At 52.8% G+C, this 16,629-nt stretch overlaps 1 protein-coding gene across 8 annotated transcripts; it reads right to left on the bottom strand.

Annotated features, from left to right (window-relative positions):
* Positions 1–879: 879 nt before the first annotated feature.
* TNFRSF10B (TNF receptor superfamily member 10b) lies at positions 880–14,781 on the bottom strand. 8 transcript variants are annotated; one of them, XM_059490774.1, is made up of 10 exons: positions 13,573–14,781; positions 7,360–7,489; positions 6,686–6,814; positions 6,259–6,373; positions 5,087–5,172; positions 4,883–4,987; positions 4,396–4,436; positions 3,220–3,330; positions 2,672–2,744; positions 880–2,586 (listed from the first exon to the last, which is right to left on the bottom strand). In XM_059490774.1, exons 1-10 carry the CDS (start codon positions 13,633–13,635, stop codon positions 2,309–2,311), a joined length of 1,131 nt encoding a protein of 376 aa, XP_059346757.1. In that variant the 5' UTR covers positions 13,636–14,781; the 3' UTR covers positions 880–2,308. The 8 variants fall into 8 exon arrangements, with proteins under 8 accessions (XP_059346757.1, XP_059346759.1, XP_059346760.1 ...); XM_059490776.1 differs by having other exon boundaries at positions 4,399–4,436; XM_059490777.1 differs by having other exon boundaries at positions 4,883–4,963.
* Positions 14,782–16,629: the final 1,848 nt, after the last annotated feature.

Below are 16,629 nucleotides of genomic sequence, written 5' to 3'. Positions count from 1 at the left end.
AGCACTGCATGGATTTGCAACACAGCTACTGCAACACACAGAGCCCTGGCTGGTGGAGCTGGAGCCCCCCGAGCTGGCACAGGGACACTGGCACCCCCTGCTCTGGGACAGGGACAGTGGCACCCCCTGCTCTGGCATGGGGACAGTGGCATCCCCTGCTCTGGCATGGGGACACTGGCACCCCCTGCTCTGGCACAGGGACAGTGGCACCCCCTGCTCTGGGACAGGGACACTGGCATCCCCTGCTCTGGCATGGGGACAGTGGCACCCCCTGCTCTGGCATGGGGACACTGGCACCCCCTGCTCTGGCATGGGGACACTGGCACGCCCTGCGCTGGGACAGGGACAGTGGCACCCCCTGCTCTGGCATGGGGACACTGGCACCCCCTGCTCTGGCATGGGGACACTGGCACGCCCTGCTCTGGCACGGGGACAGTGGCATCCCCTGCTCTGGCATGGGGACACTGGCACCCCCTGCTCTGGGACAGGGACACTGGCACCCCCTGCTCTGGCACGGGGACAGTGGCACCCCCTGCTCTGGCACAAGGCTCTGATCTGGGGTAATTAAAGCCAGGATGGCTGCTGAGGGCTTTCCCTGGCACAAAGGACCCTTGGGGACCATCCCTGGTGGGGTGGCTGAGCATTAATTCCCTGGGTTGAGTGCCCAGTGCCACGTGGAGCAGCTGGTGTCCACTGGGACCCTGGAGCTTGGTGGCCATTGGGACCCCTCACCAGAGTTCTGGGGGGAAAACAAATCAAACCAGACGAGAAAATCAGGATTTTTTTTTTTTAAAAATTAATCCCTTCATAAACAAATGTACAGAACTGGAGAAGCAGACTGGCTGGGCCAGAGCTCTGTAAAAAACACACAACCATGCATAACAAAAACAATATTTTTATAAAAGTTTTAAGTTAATATATGTACTGTTTACAGTTGCTAAATAAATAAGTACAAAAGTTCTGCTTGTCTTGTTGGAGGGTGGGGGAATGGGAGCAGCAGGAAGGGTGCTCAGCACCCTCCCATCACGTTGGGGATGGACTGGGATGGACTGGGGTGGCAGCTCAAGTAATCCAGTGGTTTTCCCAGCTGTTTTCCCAGCTGGGTTGTCCCTGAGCTCTGTGTGAGGTGCAGTGCTTGAGGATTTGCCCACAGGTTGGGATGGGCAGGAGGTACCAGGGCACACTCACACTCAGTGCATTCACCCCTCCACGCTGGGGCACACACAGGGACAGCAGAGCCACCCCACAGCCACGGGGCTAACCTGAGGGATTCTCCCCTTCTCCTCACCTCTGGGGCCTCCACAGGGATGTGGAAGTCCTGGAGCAAATCCAGAGGAGGGCTGGAGCCCCTCTGGAGCCAGGCTGGGAGAGCTGGGATTGTCCAGCCTGGAGAAGAGAAGGCTCTGGGACACCTTCCAGTACCTAAAAGGGCTCCAGGAGAGTTGGACAAGGGCCTGGAGTGCCAGGAACGGGGATGGCTTAGAACTGAGATTCACATTATATTAAATTTAACAGAAAAATCCTTCAAAATGAGCTTAACACTGGCAGAAAGGCTGCCCCGATAATCTGCCCCATCCTGGCAAAGACTCAAGGTCAGGCTGGATGGGGCTTGGAGCAGCCTCATGGAGAGGAAGACGTCCCTGGTCCTGGCAGGGGCTGGGCTGGGTGACCCCTGCATTGTCCCTTTCCCCAGGCAGCCCCAGTGTCCACTGTGCAAATCAATCATTCCCCCCGTCCCCTCCAAGCACAGTTTTAAACTGGCTCCTAAGAACAAGCAGAACCATGTAAACAAAAACAAAAACAAAAAAAAACCCAAAACCTAAAAGGTTAGGTGACAAAAAGCAGCCCAAGATCCTAGCTGAGCTTACAGGACACCAAGCATGCAGAATGAAGCTTACTTAGAGATGTTCTAGAAGCAGAAGCCATTTCATGATGCCAGGAATCCTTTGAAGATCAAGGATGATCCAGTTCAGAAGCACAGGGATGCCAAAAACCCTTCTCTGCACAGATCCCAAAGAAATCTGGGTTGTACCAATGCTTCCAAGAGAGATGGTCCAAGGCAGATTGAAGTTAGTTGAACCTCTTGGTGTTGACTCAGTGAAACCAAGAAACCAGCTTGGATTCCACGAGGAAGAACCAACATTGTAACTCCAGCAGAGGGGAGCCTGGGGCTTGTGCTTCTCATGAGGATCAGCTCCTCCTGGCTCAGCTGAACTCATGATGGCTTCAAGAGCAGAGGAGCACAGGCCAGCTATAAACAGCTACAATTCCACTGTTCTGAGTATTTCACAGCTGCAGAGCTGCTCCTTCAGCTCGTTTCGTACTGAAAGCCTTGCTCCTGGACCAGGGTCTTACAGAGGTTCTCCGCCACTCCACTGAGCTTGAGGAGCTCCAGGGTGTCCAGCAGGGTGTTCACAGAGGCCTTGGAGCCCACCCTGTTGTGCCACCTGCACATCATGTTGTAAAAGTCATCCGGGGACCGGCCCATGGGGATGTCAATGTCCTGCAGGTTCAGCTTGAGGCCGAATCTCCTCCAGTAGTCCATGGGCACTTTTTCCGCAAAGGTGTAAAAGGTGTCCCTCAGCGCTGGAGGGGAAAGGGACAGCTCAGAGCACGGGCAGCAGGGACAGCAGTCCCAGCCCCAGCACACCCCCTGGGCCCCAGCACTCACCTTTAATGGGTTCAGTCCCTGGTGGAGGAACCAGAGTCCTCCAGGGCCTCTCACTCTTACTTGGCAGCATCTCCTGCAATGACAATGTCACTCCTGGAATGACAGTGTCACTCCTGCAATGACAGTGTCCTACAGAACCCACCAAGCCCCTGCAGCAATGTGTGATTAATGGGAATTGGAGACCCTTTCCCTCTGTCCCAGGGCTGTTGGGGCAGGAGATCAGCACCCAGCCCCAGGACATCCCTGTCTGATCACCCCCAGCCCCAGGACATCCCTGTCTGATCACACCCAGGACATCCATCTCTGATCATCCACCCCCAGGACATCCATGTTTCCTCTCTACAATGGCCCCCAAGATGGGGACACCAGAGCTGTGTTTGCTCAGCGTTAAATCTTCCGAGGACTCTCTCGACTCCCACAAGCAGATTTTGCCATGCTGACCCCACAGAGAGACCCTTCACCATCTCCCTGAGCAGCCCAGCCCTGGAAGCCCCCCGGGATGATCAGATCCTGGCCTGGCACACTGGGCAGGGGTGCCACTCACGCACCTGTCTCTCTGCTGCCCTCTCATGCCGCTCCCTCTCTGTCCGCTCGTTGGGGATGTTGTCCTCTCTCCCGCTGTTCTCTCTCTTGCTCTTGCACCACCACAGCTTCTGAAACTGGAGTTCAGTGGCAAGGGAGAAACACAAACTGTGGTGGCTTGGGAAGGCAGGAGCCTGCCATGGATCCTAGGGCATGGATCCTGAGCTTGGAGGAGCTCTGGGCGAGCACAGCCCAGCCCTACCCTGGGATCAACACTGTGGATCCTGGATGTGCCAGCGCTGCCACCAGGACAGTGTTAATGGCACTGAGGAGGGGGCTGGAAGTGCCCAGAACACCTCCAGAGACTTCCTCTGCTTGGCCCAGCTCTACCAGAACCCTGCAGGGATGAAACTCATCCTCTGCTCCTCCAGCCTTCCAGAAACTGCTGGGTGAGACTCATCCCTCTGCTCCTCCAGCCTTCCAGAAATTTCTGGATGAAACTCATCCCTCTGCTCTTCCAGCCCTCCAGAAACTTGGGTGTGAGACTCATCCCCCTGCTCCTCTGGCCTTCCCAGGAACTTCTGGATGAGACTCATCCCTCTGCTCCTCCAGCCTTCCAGAAACTTCTGGATGAAACTCATCCCTCTGCTCCTCCAGCCTTCCAGAAACTGCTGGGTAAGACTCATCCCCCTGCTCCTCCAGCCTTCCAGAAACTTCTGGATGAAACTCATCCCCCTGCTCTTCCAGCCCTCCAGAAACTTGGGTGTGAGACTCATCCCCCTGCTCCTCTGGCCTTCCCAGGAACTTCTTGATGAAACTCATCTCCCTGCTCCTCCAGCCTTGCCAGGAGCTGCTGAATGAGCCTCATTCCCCTGCTCCTCCAGCCTTCCCAGCTGGATGAAACTCATCTCCCTGCTCCTCTGGCCTTCCCAGCTGCATAACTCTCATTCCCCTGCCTCTCCAGCCTTCCCAGGAACTGCTGGATGAAACTCATCCCCAGCTCCTCCAGCCTTCCAGAAACTTCTGGATGAAACTCATCCCCCTGCTCCTCCAGCCCTCCTAGGAACTTCTGGATGAAACTCATCTCCCTGCTCCTCTGGCCTTCTCAGGAGCTGCTGGCCAAGTGGGGAGCAAGAGGGAATAGGGGACATTACCCCAGCCCACAAACAGAGCCATTCCCCTCTGCCATCCCAGGAACTCACCACAATTTCAAAGGGCGTCTTGCTCGAGGGGCTCCTATCCCCTGGAAAATGGAAAGAGAGCTGTGATCCCTCTTCCCCTAGGCAGGACCCTCTTCCTACCCTCCCACACCAGGTGGGTGTCCCTGGGATCTCTCTTCCCACACCAGGTGGGTGCTCCCAGGGTTTCTCTTCCCACACCAAGATCTCTCTTCCCACACCAGGTGGGTGTTCCTGGGGTGTTCCTGGGGTGTCTGTTCCCGCTCTTCCCACACCAGGTGGGCGTTCCCAAGATCTCTCTTCCCACACCAGGTGGGTGTTCCTGGGGTCTCTCTTCCCACACCAGGTGGGTGTTCCTGGGATCTCTCCTCCTACACCACGTGGATGTTCCCAAGGTCTCCCCACCCAGCCCACCCCAGGTGGGTGTTACCAGGGTCTCTCTGTCCACCCAGCCCACACCAGTGCAGAGCCCCTGGCCAAGGTGGGTGCTCCAGGGGTCCCCTGCACTCACCTGGGGAGCTGCAGTGGTGTTTGCAGCAGCAGCAGACAGCAATCCCAATCACGATCCCAATCCCAGTCGCAATCACAATCCCTGCAATGATGCCGCCTGTGAGGTCTGAAGCAGACAAAGCAGGGTGTGAGCAGCTGCTCCTGCTTTACCCTCAGCAGCAGCTCCCACCCCATCCCTCGGCCCTCCCCCAGCAGCCCCACTCACAGGAAGGGAAGGTGGCCGTGTCAGGACCACACTGCAGGTCACTCGTGGGTGTGCAGGGCTTCAGCACCACTTGACCGTCGGGACACCTGGGAGAGGGGACACAGGGAGGGCTCAGCAGCTGTGGCTCAGCAGCACAAACCCCACAGGAGCCACCTGTAGGAGTGCTGGGATGGATGGAGACGAGAGATCTCTGCAGCCAGGGCGTGGAATTTGGGGTTTATTGCAAAGGGGCCCAGCTAGGAGCTGCCAGGCACAGCTCAGAGCAGGCTCCAAACAGGGAGAGAGGGGTAAAGAGAGAAAAGGCAAGAGAGTGGTAGAGATGAGAGAGTGAGGAAGAGTAAAGAGGGTAAAGAGCGAGCAAAAGAGGATGAGGTTCCTGTTACAATAGAATAAATCTTCTTCTGGTCGTGGAATTTGGGGTTTATTGCAAAGGGCCTGGGTGCAGAGGCCTTGTTTGGAGCTGCCAGGCAGAGCTCAGAGCAGGCCCCAAAGAGGGAGAGAGAGGTAGAGAGAAGGCAAGAGCGTGGTAAAGAGAGAAAGAGAGAGTAAAAGAGAGGATCAGAGAGCAAGGTTCCTGTTACAATACAATAAATCTTCTAGGATTGCAATATGGGGTTTATTGCAAAGGGCCTGGGTGCAGGGCCCTGCTGGGAGCTGCCAGGCACAGCTCAGAGCAGGCCTGAGAGAAGAGAGGGGCAGAGAGGATGAGAGGGTAAGAGAGTAAAAGGGGTAAGAGGGCAAAGTTCCCGTTACAATACAATAAATCTTCTTCTGTGTTGAATATTCTGATTCTCACTAGTACAAGATACAACCAATCTAGTACAAGATACAAATCCTGTAGCATTTCCATACAGCCTATAAGAATCATTACATTCCCATACTGTGTTACATTTTAAACCCTAAAAACTCCTCTTTGTGCCCTTCTACCAAGCTGTAGGGTCTGCTCTGAGCCTTGGAGCTGTCTGCAAGCAGAGGGTGTTGTTCCATCAAAAGGGGATCACCTTCAGCCAGCCACACCATTGTTTTCCAGTTGTTCAGTAGCTGAGGGATCTCAAAGCTTGCTTTCATTTCAATCTCACTTATAGTTTCTATATTCTCACAATCTTTTGCCAAACAATCATAAGGCTTTTCTGTTTCATCTGCCCCAACAACCACCACAGCCCCTGACCCACCTGGGCTGGCACTTCTGGCACATCTCACAGGGGTGCTCCGGGGGGCAGAAGGTGCCGTTCCTGCAGGCACACACCGTGTTCCTCTGGGGCTGGCAGGGGCTCAGCTCCACCTGATCTGTGGGACAGAAGGGACACAGCTCCACCTTGGCTCCACCTCAAGCAGGACCAGGTCCCTCCCTGCTCTTAGTGCCAGCTTTTCCTGCCCCACAAGGGAAAAGCAGTGCCTGCATCAAACTCCACCAGCAGCTGCCAGTGCTGCTGGGAGCCTCATCCTCCTGCTCTCCGTGGAGCCTCAGCCCAAGCTTTGCATGAGGGATGTGGCCTTTAACACATGTGGCAGCCCCAGCCACCTTCTGGGGACACTGCAGGTGACACTGGGTTCTGGGAGAGCTCAGCTGGACCCAGCCCTGCTCCCCCCAGCTCGTACCTTCCCTGCACTTGGAGCACTCCTGGCACGACGGGAAGGTGTTGGGATATTCCATGTATTCCCCGAGTCCACAGGGCTCACACGTGCTGGAGCCTCCCTGCTCCTCACACTCCTTGATAAGGTGGGTGCCTGAAGGGAAAGGGAAACTCTGAACACACAGGGAGCTCCAGGAGAGGCTGAGGGAGCTGGGCAGGGGCTCAGCCTGGAGCAAAGGAGGCTCAGGGGGCCCTTGTTGCTCTGCCCAGCTCCTGCCAGGAGGGCACAGGGACAGGAGCAGAGGGAACGGCCTCAGGCTGGGCCAGGGCAGCTCAGGGTGGGCACAGCAGGAACTTCCCCATGGAAAGGGGGCTCAGGCACTGCCCAGGGAGGGTTGGAGTGCCCATCCCTGAGGGGTCCCAGGAAGGGCTGGAGGTGGCACTCAGTGACAAGGTGGGGATCGGGCATAGGTTGGATTTGGTGGCCTTGGAGGGCTTTTCTGACCTGAAGGATTCTGTGATTCCCCCACCAGCAAAGCTCAGGAGGCAAATGAGCCAAGAAAAGGAAAACATTCCCCAAATGAGTGCTTAGATCCGTGACAGTGGAGCAGGGCAGAGCTGGAGCTCTGCTGCCCCTCAGGACAGGAACAGGAGCACGGAGAGGCTGCAGAGGTGAGATCAGTGCTGAGACCATCTCACCTGCAGGGCACTTCTTGCAATAGACACCATCGCTTTTCCTGTAGTAATCATCTTCCCAGCGTAGATCCAAGGAATCCAAGCTGTCTCTCTTCCTCAGGGCAACAGCACTGGCTTCCCAAGGGGCTGCCTGCTAAAAAAATACAGAAAACCTCGGGTTAAAAACCACCCCAATCCATTGGGCAAGGGGAGAAGGGGCAGGATGGGAGTTGCTGTGCCCAGTGAAGCAGGAGAGGAGCTTTGGGATGGCTCAGAGCCACCTCAGCCAAAGGCACCCCCCACAAAACAGGGCCAGGTTTTCCTTGGCAAAGCCAAGAAGAGATGTGGAGGTTTGCAGGGTATTTCTGCCTGTCAGGTTATCAGCAGGGCAAAGAGTCGCTAACGACCCCTTTGCTTCCTAATTTCTGAGAAGGACCCTTTTCCTTCCCAATTTCTAAGAACGACCCTTTTGCTTCCCCAGTTGCTGAGAACGACCCTCTTCCTCCCTCAATTTCTGAGAAGGACCCTTTTGCTTCCCAGTTTCTGAGGATTCTTTTCCTTCCCTAGTTTCTGAGAGGGACCCTTTTCCTCCCCCAGTTTCTGAGAAGGACCCTTTTCTTCCCCAGTTTCTGAGGACCCTTTTCCTTCTCAATTTCTGACGATCCTTTTCCTTCCCAATTTCTGAATACCCTTTTCCTTCCCAATTTCTGAGAACAACCTCTTTCCTTCCCAGTTTCTGAAGACCCTTTTCCTTCTCCAGTTTCTGAGAACCCTTTTCCTTCCCGTTTCCTGAGGACCCTTTTCCCCCCCACAGTTTCTGAGAATGACCCTTTTCCTTCCCAGTTTCTGAGGACCCTTTTCCTCCTCCTGTTTCTGAGAAGGACCCTTTTCCTTCCCAGTTTCTGAGGACCCTTTTCCTCCTCCAGTTTCTGAGAAGGACCCTTTTCCTTCCCAGTTTCTGAGGACCCTTTTCCTTCCCAGTTTCTGAGGAGGACCCTTTTCCTTCCCAGTTTCTGAGGGACCCTTTTCCTCCTCCAGTTTCTGAGAAGGACCCTTTTCCTTCCCAGTTTCTGAGAAGGACCCTTTTCCTTCCCAGTTTCTGAGAATGACCCTTTTCCTCCTCCAGTTTCTGAGGAGGACCCTTTTCCTTCCCAGTTTCTGAGGAGGACCCTTTTCCTTCCCAGTTTCTGAGGGACCCTTTCCCTTCCCAGTTTCTGAGAAGGACCCTTTTCCTTCCCAGTTTCTGAGGAGGACCCTTTTCCTTCCCAGTTTCTGAGGGACCCTTTTCCTCCCCCAGTTTCCGAGGGCACCAACAGCCCCAGTGGAAGGGGATATTTGGGAACAGGAAGGGTTTGTGGCAGGAAACAGCCCCGTGTCAAGGCTGGAAGGTGCCCAGCACAAACCCCTGGGCTGTCACTCTGTTTTCCCTGTTATTCTGCTGAGGATCAGGAAGAAAAGTCACATTTCCCTCAGCTCTCCACACCCTTTTTGTGCTGCCTCAGATCCTTCCACCCTGATGGGGACAATGCTCTGCAGGAATGGCCATTTGTCCCCTTAGGCTTTGGGGGCTTTTGGGCACATCAATGTCCCCAATGGTGACAACCCCATCGGCCTCTGAGCCAGCACAGAGCTGCTCCATGGATATCTGTGGATATAAAGCTGGATATCCATGGATATAAACCTGCCCCAAGCTCACCAGTGTGAAAAATGCGTATTTTATGATTGGCTTTTCGCAAATATTAGAAAGAATTTTATATGTGTTGTGTTAGGAAGTAATGTTGTATTAATTCCCTTAAGTAGTGTGTTAAATATAGTTTTAGGTGATAAAAATTGTTAAAATAGAAACGATGCTATGTAGGATACTTTTTTTGAGGAAAGGACTTGCAGTGAGATAGCAGCCACAGGACACCTGAATCTTTCAGAGAAAAAGAATTTATTGCTCCATTATCAGAAGAAACAAATTTCTTCCCACCTTGAAGGCTCTGTTAGGATTCAGAGGAAGAAGTTGACACTGCCCAGAGAGAATCCTGTGTTTGAATGGAATTTATGCATCGTGGATGAGGTGTATGAATATGCAACAGGCTGTTGCTTTTAAGGGTTAATCCTCTGTTAACGTGGGTCCTTTTTCGGGCTTGTGCTGCCCAGTAAAAGGTACCCAGACATCCGTAACTCTTTGTGTTTGTTGTCTCATATTGCCCTAATTCAAATTGTCCAAATTATTATTACTCCAATTGCATTACTATTTTTATAACCATTTTATTACTAATAAACTTTTAAAATTTTAAAAACAAGCGATTGGCATTTTTCACACCAGGGCAGCAGGACAGACATGTCGCAACCTCACCAGGCTGGACGAGAGACACTTCTCCCCTCCCCTCCCCAACACTGGAGGGTGAATTTAAAGCAAATATTTCTGCCGTGAGTCAGAAGCTGCCTAGAACACCGAAACAATGGAGTGTTCCTGCCTCTTCCTCCTCCTGAGCTTCCCGCCACAGGAAAGGAAGAACTGGAAAGTCACGGGGCTGCGTGATGGTGACACCACAAACTGCCTTACCACCTTACACCAGCCAGGCCCATGCCTTGGGAAGGCTGGACAGAGAAATAAAGCAGGGATTTATAAAAAGAATATCCTCAGTGGATGCACCTTGGGCAGCACAAGAGCCCAGCCAGGGCTGCACACAAGATGAAGCAAAATGGTCACAAAATGGACGACCAGTCACGAGGTCTCTCACTTTTATAAGTTTTGGTCCATTAGCATTGTGGAGTTAACTGTCCAATCTTTACATTACAAAGTCCTATCATTTCTGGTTTTCTCTCAGTTCACCATTGTTTATGCTTTTGGGCCTGAAACTTGTATGGGTTGTCCTTGGCTAGACAAGGAGTTGTTTTGTCTAGCTGCTCTGTGGAGAGAACCACACTTAATATGAAGCTCAGAGCTGCACACCTAGGCAGCACAGAGTCTGAAAAATATGAAAGTTAAAACTTAAGGACAAACACCCAACATGACCAGGCCACAGAGCCCTGGCCAGACCAGGAACGGGCCCAGCTCCTGACCCTGACTCAAAAGGAATCAAATCCATGTTCCTCCAACACCTTCTGGCTCTACTGTATCTGCCTCTGTTCCTCTTTTCTCCAGATAGGAATGTTTGCAAGTTTGTAAAATTTTTTATCCACTTGAGGAGTTCCAGCCACAACAGCTTCAACCATTCTGGTTTTAGAAATCCTGGGGGTGAAAGGACAATTTATCCCTTCCATGGGGAAAAAAAAAATCCATATTTCTTCCCCACCTGAACTCTGCCACACTGTGAGGGTGATCACAGCCACACCACAGCGCTGGTTTTCTGCAGTTTGGGAGGGCCCCTCAGCCACAGGATTTAATTTCTTTACTGTGAAAAATGCGTGTTTTATGATCGGCTTTTCACAAATATTATAATGGATATTATATGTGCTGTGTTAGAAAGTAATGCTGTATTAATTCTCTTAAGTAGTGTGTTAAATATAGTTTTAGGTTATAAAAAATGTTAAAATAGAAACGATGCTATGGGGTAGTTTTTTAAAAGAAAAAATAATTCTTTTTAAAGAAAAGAAAGTCTTTCTTAAAGAAAGGACTTGCAGCAAAATAGCAGCCACAGGACACCTGAATCTTTCAGAGAAAAAGAATTTATTGCCCTCTTATCAGAAGAAACAAAATTCTTCCCGCCTCGAAGACGCCAAAGACACCGTTAGGATTAAGAGGGAGAAGTTGATAATGACCAGACAGAATCCTGTGTTTGAATGGAATTTATGCATCATGTATGAAGTGTATGAATATTTAACAGGCTATTGTTTTAAGGGTTAATCTTTTGTTAAGGGATGTCCTTTTTCAGGCTTGTGCTGCCCAGAAAAACGTACCTCTGTAACCCTTTGGTTTTATTGTCTCATATTGTCCTAATTAAAATTGTCCAAATTATTATTACTCTAATTGTATTACTAATTTTATAACCATTTTATTACTATTAAACTTTTAAAATTTTAAAAACAACTGATGAGCATTTTTCAGCATTTTCACATTTACAGAGAACACAACACGTGCACAATAAGGATATCAGCTCACAGCACCCTGCTGCCATCCCTGACCAAACTATCAGTCCAAATTATTATTACTCTAATTGTATTACTAATTTTATAACCATTTTATTACTATTAAACTTTTAAAAGTTTAAAAACAAGTCATTGGCATTTTTCACATTTACAGAGAACACAACACGTGCATGATAAGGTTATCAGCCCGCAGCACCCTGCTGCCATCCCTGACCAAACTATCAGTTGGAGGAGTTTTCACCCACAGTAAACAACTCAAAAAAGCCTGGAGGCAGAAGAATTAGAGGCACAGGAATCCTTTATCAGCCTTTCCTCTTTGGGGGACCAGTTCTGGAGAAAAAGCTCGGGAAACCATCAAACTTTGAACTTCCCCTGCTTCCATCCCCGATTTGTTTTTCTCCTGAGGTGATCCCAAAAGGAGTTGGACCCTGCCGCCCTGGCTGAACCCTGGAGATGAAAGAGGATGAAAAGGATGAAACACATCCGCAGCCTCTGAGGGCAGCAAGAGAACCGGGATAAAAGCAGGCACCTGAGTCACCTGCTCCAAGGACACAGGGTGGGATTTTCCCCTGGAATTCCCGCAAAGCAAGCAGAATTTGAGCTCCAGCGAGCTCAGAGATCCATCAAATGGATGGCCAGTGTCCAGCCATGAGGCAAGAGACAGGACATGATGCAATATCACACCACTAATATGCCATGTGAATCCCCACCGAGCAGCTCCCCATCCCTCTCATCCAAAAACTGGGATTAAAACATTTTTAAAACCCTGAGGCTCTTACCAGCGTGCCCTTAGGGAATGGGTTTAAGCCTTGACTTTACCAGGCCAGTCTAAATAAATTCTGTAGGGAATGAATTGGATGAGAAGCTCTCTCTGCAAACCAGTTTTGGGCAGCGCTGATGTAATTCCAGCAGGGGAGCAGCGCCCATGGGCTCCTGCACCGCCGTGGGTTACAGGCCAGCCCTGGGATACAAGTCAGGGCAGGATCTCTAACTCATGGCAGGATCCTCCTGACTTCAAGCGACAACAGAGTTCAGGTATTCCCCAACTCTACAACATCTAATCCACGGGGAAACATGATATGCCCAGGTGGAATTTTGTGTCCTAAATCCCCGCGCTGAGGGTTTGGACATCGCGCTGAGGGTTTGGACATCGTCTGGGCGAGTTGCATTCCCGCTCCGAGAGCATTCCTCGTGTTAAAACATCCCAAAGGGTGTCACCAGATGCCATCACGGAATGGCAAACACTGCTCGGGAGCGCAGGGAGTGGAAATCCCCTTCCCTGGCCTCGGCAATGCGCGTCGGGTCCAGCTTGCCGCCTTTTATCACCGTCACAATCCCCCCCGGGGCCATGTGCTCGGAGCCGGGAGGCTGAGATCGCTTTTCCCATCGAAAAAATTCCCCTTCCAGGTTCTGGCATCCGCCCTCCCCCGGCAACCTCGCTGTGCCGTGCCCAGGTGAACCCCCTTGGTCCGCTGGCCCATCCGAACCCCAGTGGTCCTCCCCTGCCCATCCGAACCCTCCTCATCCTCCCCTGCCCATCCGAACCCCCTTGGTCCGCCAGCCCATCCGAACCCCCTGTTCTTCCCCTACCCGTTCGAACCCTCCTCGTCCTCCCCTGTCCATCCGAACCCCCCCTGGTCCGCTGGCCCATCCGAACCCTCCTCGTCCTCCCCTGTCCATCCGACCCCCCTGGCCCCATGGCCTCCACCCCCCCATCCCCCGAGCCAGCTGAGCCCCACCGCCCCCATTTTCCACGTCCCCTCCAGACCAGGTGAGCGGCCCAGCCCCTCCCCCACGCCCCCCGGAGCAGGTGAGCCCCTCCGTGCCTCAGTTTCCCCCGACTCACATGAGCCCTTCCCCCGCAATCGCAGCAAAGGCGCGGCCCCTCCGCCGCTCTCCGCAGGTAACGCCACCTCCCTCACCTCCATCCAGGGGCTCCCCCCATTCACACAGCCCCCTCCGCCGGGCTGAGCCTCACCAGGGCAGCCCCCCGAACACCCCCATGCCCCCGTCCCACCCGGACCCCGTCCCGCTCCGAGCCCCTCGACAGCGCGGCAAGTCTGGGCATGTCGCGACAGCACCGCGCAGCCCCGACAGGGCTGCGGACCCCCCCGGCCGCGCCCCCGGAGGGTCCCCACGAGCCCCGTCCCCACTGACCGTGGGCAGCAGCAGCGGCGCGGCCAGGCAGAGCCAGAGCCAGCCCCGTCGGTGCCAGCGCATGGTGAGCGGAGCGCGCTGGATCGCAGGGCGGGCACGGAGCGGGCACAGCCCGGGCAAGGTCCGGACTCGGCTCTGGGGACGACCGTCTCTTCCCAGGACGCCGAACCGAATGAATTAATCCTGCCCAGCGGGAGCTTTTATAGCTGGGCGTGACTTGACTGAGGTGCAAGAAGGGGCTGACCTGGGGCTGTCCCAGCGAATTCGGCGTGTTCCTTCATTCTCTCGAAAACCGCTTAAACTCCCGTGTGCGGTTTGCTTTGCCCGAGAAGCCGAATTGGCTTTCGCTGTTCTCCTTCCTTTCAGTTTTAGCCACTCGTTATTTTCGCTCGCCGCTCAAGCGACCGAAGAAGTTTCGAAACACCCGAATCACACAGGGAATGATTTCTCCGCGTGTTTGCTGCTCCTCTTGCATTTTTTCCCGATCACTCACCGGCCTGGAGCGAGCAGAGCCGCGGGGTTTTGTGCTCTGAGAAAAGGGTGCTAAATGGATAATCCCGTGGGATTCCGGTGAGGTTCAAGGCGCAGAGGAGGCACGGCAGCCTTGCAAAAAAGTCGCCAGAGCTGGGAAGTTCTCGTAGTTGGTATTGAAGTTCTCGTAGTTGGTATTTTTCCATTGTGTGGCGGATTTTGTGATTTTTTTTATTTTATTTTCTTTTTTCTTTTTTTTTTTTTTTTTTTTTTTTTTTTTTGGCGGGACAAAACTCGAGGTGAAAGGAAAAAGAACCGTAAAAGTTAAATCTTTGGACTTTCTGCTGTTGCACAAACGGCTCTGGTGCTGCACGCAATCAGGGGAGTGTGTGTGTGAGAAAACATAATTCCAAGAAAAGTGATTTCACTGAGATTCCAAGAAAAGCCTGATTTTACTGAGATGGTGGGAGTGTTGGAATGGAGCATTAGAGGAGCTTCAGGAAGGACAGGAACCAGAGACTTCAGAACCCCTTCCAGTACCCAAAGGGTCTCCAAGAAAGCTTTTCCAACCCAAATCGTTCCAGAATCAGGATTCTGGGGCAGAGAACTCTGTGTGTTAATGTTTTGCTAGCAGTGCACTGAATCCCTGTGAGTAACCTTCCTGTCACGTCCCCGGTGACTCATCGGAGGGTGTAGAAAAGCAGGTTTAACTTTACTTTTCCCTTCAGGCAGGGAAATCTGCAGGAGACAGCCTGCAGCACCAAGGCATGAAAAATGCAGCTCAGCAAACAAAGTGCTCAGTGCTTCCATCATGCCAAGGAGCTGCTGAGCAGCCCCGGCCTGCGAGGAGGGCAGGAAGGCTCCTTAGATTCAGCTGGATGAGGAGGATCACAGCTAATCCACTCTGGATGTGGATATTTGGGAAGCACCTTCTCCTTGGGGGCTGCGCTCATGGCAGGACAAGCCACGGCCACCGGGCTGTCTCCTCGCACGGGGAATTATTCAGCCTGGCTGTGCCACAATTAATGAAGCAGAAATGGGATTTCGAAGAGGAATAAACTTCCCGCTCGTTTCCTGGGTGGGTGCTTCTATTACAAGCCCCAAAAAGTATGTGTGCCTTTTGTTTAACCAAAACCATGTGTCCTGTGCTCTGGGCACCGCTGACTGCAGCTGAAGTCATTGGAGTCCTCAGAGAATGATTCATTTCTCAGTTAGAGCAGAACTAGAACGAGGTTTAGGTCTAGGGCTACAGCTCAGTGCTAATCCGTGTGCAAATGGGATGGGGAAAGATTCATCCTCTCTGAAAAATCAACCCGATTCTCTTTGGGGAACTGCTGTGCCTGAATTAAGCCAGGAAAAATCGGGATGTGTTCCGCATGGAAGTGGAACATGCCAGTTTGCTCCACAGCCATCCCAGCAGGGACAGGCCACCCTCAGCATCCAGAGCCTGGCACCCCATCCTCCTGGGAAGCCACAGGGTTTTATCTTTCCGTCTCAGTCTCCCCGTTTATAACCCATCCCCGAGTTATCTGTGCTGACAAACACACGGGGAATATTTGCACAAAGGCAGCTCAGTGGGATTGAAGCTGTGCAGAGAGGTCAGGGCGGTCGCCCTCTCCCCGTCCCCAGCCATCCCCAGGAGTGGGACACTGGGCAGACACCTCATTCCCTCTCCCTGCAGGAATTCCCATCCCACAAAAACCACTGTGGTTTTCATTTCAGGTGGGTTTTGGGCAGGCTCTGCCCACAAGTGAGAAAGGGATGTGTGTTTATCTCGCAGGGCCAGACCTCCAGCCTTTATCACCCCCAGGCTGTTTGTGCCGCAGCTCCCTCTGCACCCAGAGTGCCCCGGAGCCCGGAGGCTGCACCCCAGCACAGCACTGGGGGGAAATTGAGCACGGTGAGAAGAAGGGGGGAACCCTCCGGTTTTGGGGTCTTAAATCCTCCCCTGGTTTGCTCAGTTCTGCTGCAAGTGGAGAAGAAAATGAGTGTGAGGGTTGGAGCAGGAGCTGGGCTGAACTCCTGCCCTCTGGGTGGGGAGAGAAGGGAGTCAGGAGAACGAAATTCCCATAGAGAATGAGCAGTAAATGGGTGACTGGGGAATCTGAGCCTTATCAGCTTCAGTTAATGGGTAACTCCTCCTCTGGCTCACCTGACATCCAGACCTCAAAACGTTCCTATCCCCTCTGACTCAGCTTTCCTTTGTTCATCCAGCTCTCTCACAGACTGGGGCTGTGTGAGGCTCTAATCTCCCCTCCCAGAGCGTCTCTGTCAGGGCTGTGGCCCTCAGCACACCCCAAGGAGCTGCTTGGGTACGTGACCATTCGTGTTTTATTTTTGAACACCACCATCCAGTTTTACCTTCAGTTCTGTGCTGCCTCCTGCCTGTTTTGGTGCCTGGCAGGGCTCTGAGGCCGCATGAGAATTTTGACCATCCCCCCCCCTTCCTCCTGACCAACGAATTATTTGGCTCATAAATTCCAAGTTCCTCTTTGAAACAGAAAAAAAAAACCCAAAAAACTCTGGCAAGCCGTGAACTTTGTGAACTTCAATTCCCCACTGCACCTTCCTTGGGCAAGCCTGGGC

The sequence above is a fragment of the Ammospiza nelsoni genome, chromosome 30 (assembly GCF_027579445.1).
Source record: "Ammospiza nelsoni isolate bAmmNel1 chromosome 30, bAmmNel1.pri, whole genome shotgun sequence".
Taxonomy (NCBI): Eukaryota; Metazoa; Chordata; class Aves; order Passeriformes; family Passerellidae; genus Ammospiza; species Ammospiza nelsoni.
This window is presented reverse-complemented; position numbering and strand designations above follow the sequence as displayed.